This window comes from Bidens hawaiensis, unplaced genomic scaffold, assembly GCF_021521415.1.
Source record: "Bidens hawaiensis isolate Kalapana, Puna unplaced genomic scaffold, B.hawaiensis_p1.1 tig00070023_1, whole genome shotgun sequence".
In the NCBI taxonomy this organism is placed as follows: domain Eukaryota; kingdom Viridiplantae; phylum Streptophyta; class Magnoliopsida; order Asterales; family Asteraceae; genus Bidens; species Bidens hawaiensis.
The window spans coordinates 39,155-43,746 of record NW_027502314.1 but is presented as its reverse complement, the minus strand read 5'-3'; the positions used below and the strand labels follow the sequence as shown (position 1 = coordinate 43,746).

The 4,592-nt window shown below is 35.3% G+C and overlaps 1 protein-coding gene across 1 annotated transcript; it reads right to left on the bottom strand.

Annotated features, from left to right (window-relative positions):
- Positions 1-2,173: 2,173 nt before the first annotated feature.
- Positions 2,174-2,731, bottom strand: LOC143605528 (zinc finger BED domain-containing protein RICESLEEPER 1-like). Its single transcript, XM_077081611.1, has one exon. It carries the CDS (start codon positions 2,729-2,731, stop codon positions 2,174-2,176), a length of 558 nt encoding a protein of 185 aa, XP_076937726.1.
- Positions 2,732-4,592: the final 1,861 nt, after the last annotated feature.

Sequence of the window (4,592 nt, the reverse complement as noted above, 5' to 3'; positions counted from 1 at the left end):
AGAAACCTTTTTGAAAAACCAAGAAGGATAAACTCAAAAAGGATCCTAAGACTGTAAAGTTTGAGGATTCACCAAAAACAGTTCTAAAAGCAAGAAAAGAGAAGTCCAAAATTGCCAAAACCAAGGAACAAGTTTTTGCTTGGATTTCTAAGGACTACTCTTCAACAAGTGAGGCTCCAACAAGAAATAAATGGTTTTTAGGAATAAAATTAACTTTGGTTGGTTTACGGTTGACCTTGCCGAGACAAAAATGTCCCGGGAACCCATGTCTATTTAAACTCTTAGTGCATGCAGAGTCAATCAAGGAGGACTATCAATAGTATTCGGTAATTACATAGTGATAGCACCCAACATATGATGGGAGACGAACCCTTTCTATTTAATGCTAAACCATTTTTGGCGGATTCGAGTCTTTCATAAGCGACATGGGAGAACAAACTTCAAGTAAGGGAAGCGTTTCAAATGGTACTTTGTTCTTTAACAACGCCAGCCTTATTCAAATGGCTCAACCACAACTTATCGAGCTTTTCTCAAACTAACCTCGTCCAACTATTTCTCTCAAGTGATGGATCCAACATCAGTTGTTGGGTCTCGGTTTGAATCTCTTCAACATTGTTATACAATGTGATAATGCATGCTTAAGATAGTCCATCTGACAACAACTTTGCTGACCTTTTCACTAAAGTCATCGATCATGACCGATTTGAATTTTTGGTCGAATCGCTCGGCATGATCAATGTTGATTAAAACAACCAATTATTCAAAAATTCAAGAATAAGTTGACAAATTGGAAGGCGAATCTATTATCAATTGGTGGAGGAACTACTTTGCTTTATTGGGTTCTAGGTACAATTTCTAATTACTATATCTCTCTTTTTTGGCTTCCGAAGAAAGTAATACGCTTCTTGAGGGGTTTAGAGCTATTTTATTTTGGGGTGGGAATGAAACTAAAAAGAGTATGTCATGGATTAAATGGGACTTGGATTTAAATGATAAATCTCAAGGAGGGTTGAGTGTCGGTAGCATATATGCCCTTAATATGTCCTTATTACTTAAGTGGACCTGGAGATTTTATAGTTGTCAAAACTCTCTTTGAAGCAAAATCATTAACTCCATACATGGAGATGATGAAAATAATTCGGACGTGCTCGATAAAGATAGGCTATCCAAAGGTACTGGAGTTTGGAACATAATTGTTAAAAGTATTCATAAGCTTAATGATCAAAATATTACTTCTTTGTTGGCTTTGAAGAAAGTAGTGGGTAGGGGTGCAAACGAGCCAAGCCGAGCCCGAGCCATGCACTACTCTAGCTCGGCTCGTTAAGTTCTTCAGAAGCTCGAGCTCGAGCTCGGCTCGAGTCGAGCCTATGTTCTCATGATCGAGCTCGGGCTCGTATGGACATCTTAAAGCTCGGGATCGGCTCGATTGGCTCGAAAAAACTCTTTAAACGAGCCCAGGCTCGGATTAAGCTCGCCAAAGCTCGACTCGATAAGCTCGATTTAGCAGTAACTAGTGCAATGATAAATATAGAGAAATTTTATTTGAAACTTGAAAGTCTCATATAAAAGTTAACATTAAAAGTCCAACCAAAATAACCATACAAACCACCAAAATAAGTCCAAATAACCATACGAACTTACAAAACCAACAAAAATAAACATATAGAGTAGCGAGAACAAGTTAATGTTTTTTCAAAAAAAAATAGCAAAACGGCCATCCAAATTTCCCGTTTTCTCCAATTTCCATAGCCAATGTTCAACAAAAGTCCGAGCCACTATAATATAAAACCTGAAACAATAAATCAACAATATATTCAATAATTATATATAATACTAAATAAATTTCAAGAAAGTTTACTAGAAGTCTACAACAGAACGTATGTGCAATTTAGTTCTCTTTAGTCAATATGTAAGTTTTAGCTAAACAATTTATTCAATATGTGTACCTTTATTTTAGTTCTGTTTCCCACTTGGTAGTAAAACCTCACACGGTGTGTCATCCTTCTATTAAAACAAAGACATAAAGTCAGCACTTTAAAATATAAAATAAAAAAAATCATATATCTTTTAAGGTTTTTAAACTTACCTTTAGCTTCTTCTTTATTCCATACATTTGTCTAATCCAATCGCCTCCACAAATTAGCATTTCTACAGTAGAAGGCGATAATGTAGATCAATATGGATCAATAACTCTCCCACCCGCGCTAAATGTTGACTCAGAAGCAACAGTTGAAACTGGAACTACAAGTATATCCGATGCCATCTTTGGCAAAACAGGATATTTCAGCTTGTGAGTGTTCCACCAATCTAACACATTGAAGTTCATTTGTTCACGTCCTTTAATAACACCTTCTTCTAAATACATTTTAAGTTCAGATTTATTTGGCTTCTCCACTTCAACATCTCTAAGAAACTCCCCAAATGCGTCCCATCCTGAACTTGTTGCATTTTCATTAGACGTTGAAGTAGTGCTCCCTCCAGAAGATCCACTTTTACTTGTAGCGTCTTTGATTGATTCCTCATACATCTTCAAATATTCTTCATACATGTTAGTTAATGCATTTAACACGCCTTCAATATTCTTCTTGGCTTCAGCTTTTGGGTATATTTGTGGGTAATAAAATTCAACATACCACTTTTTTAACCTAGGATCTAGCACTGCAGCTATGGCCATCAATAAGTGACACTCTCCCCGGTACTTGTCAAACTTTTCCTTCATTTTTTCAGTCATGGTACGAATAAAATTGCTCTCAGATAATACACTTTTGTCTAATATTTCTTTGACTTTGTAAACCTCCATAAGGTATAAATTTGCAGTAGGATAATCACTACCAGATATGACATTTGTGCAATCCTTAAAAACCTTCAAAACTTCACACACATCTTTCACATTTTCCCAATCTTTTTCGGTGGGTAAGTGTTAAAATGTGGTTCGTATTCTGCATATCTAGAAAATAACATAAACCTAAGAAAATAAAGACTTAATTATGGAATACAAAATACACTGAAATTTATAAAACATACCTTGGAAAAACATTTTTAAACTTCATAGCAAGAGATAACATATCATATGTGGAATTCCATCTCGTCGGAACATCAATTAGTAACTTTCTATCACGCACTTGAAGCTGATGTGCAACAGTCGAAAATGTCTGACGCCTTGCCTCCGAATGATTTATATATTTCACAGCTTCACGAACCTCTTCAATGACGAAATCAATCTTTGAAAAGCCATCTTTAGCTAGCAAATTTAAGATATGCGCGCAACACCGGACATGAAATAGCCTTCCACCACAAGGAAGTTTCTTAACTCTATCAAAGTTAGTCTTTAAAGTATTCACTGCCCTGTCATTACATGAAGCATTATCCACAGAAATGGAGAAGATCTTTTTCTCAATTCCCCACTCCTTTAAACATTTATAAATGCCATTTGCAATATCAAGACCGGTGCGAGGAGGAGGTACATGCACAAAACTTAACACACGTTTCTGCAATCTATGATGTATAATTTCTAAAGTTAGAATTAATAAAATAAATAAATGAAAGAATATATACATATAACATTATAAAAGAAATAAAAAAAAGGTATAGAGGTGTTTATCATACTTCCGGTTCGGATCAATGAAGTGTCCGGTGATGACCATGTACTCAATTTTTTTGGTGAGATGACTTCCAACAATCAGTTGTCAAACTAACATTTGAAGCTTCTTTTACATAAGCTTTCAATTTTTTCTTTTCGTGCTTATATACCTTAAAACAATTTGTCGTTATTGTGGTCCTGATTACCTTCTCAAATATTGGATTTGACGTCTTCATCATGTATACAAACATGTCATCTTCAACAATGCTAAACGGTTGCTCGGTTGCCATTATCCATTGTGCTATTGATTCCCTCATCTTGTTAGCATCATACTTTGCATTAGGTGTAATAAAAGGAAATGACTTATTTAAACCCGGATCTGCATCAGCTGGCTGAAAGTTTAGCAACTGTTGAGTTCTTAATAATTGTTTTCATTTCGTGCAACTCTCCATGTGTCTTGCCCATGTTGATGTAGGCTCGCATGTGCTTACAGAAAAAAGTCTTTTAAAATGAATGCACTTGACTTTTTCCGTCCCATCGGGAAGAGTCACTTCTTCAATATCCTCCCACACTTTTGCTTTCCTTGTGCGTTTACGCTTAAGCGAGACATCATCTTTGTCATCGGGTTCTGCACTTGCAGCCTCATTAACATTTTGATTATGAGGTGCATCAAGGTTCTCATCCCCGTCAAGATTAATGTAATCTTGTGCAGATTGAGATGATTGATTTTGACCTTCTTGTTGCTTTGAATTTGATGTTGAGCCTTGCATTGAACTAAATCTTTTTTTAGTTCCTTGTTTCATTAATATAAAGATCTGATAACATCAACAGAAAAACAAATGTCACTGATGAATTTAGAAGGCCATCATCATTCATCAACATACCATAACAGAAACAATATGTTAAATACTTAAATTAAAGTGGGTGAATGTAACATATTGAATACATGAGTTACATACTAATATATTAATAATATATTATACTAAAAACTTGATGTGCGTCGGATATGCTT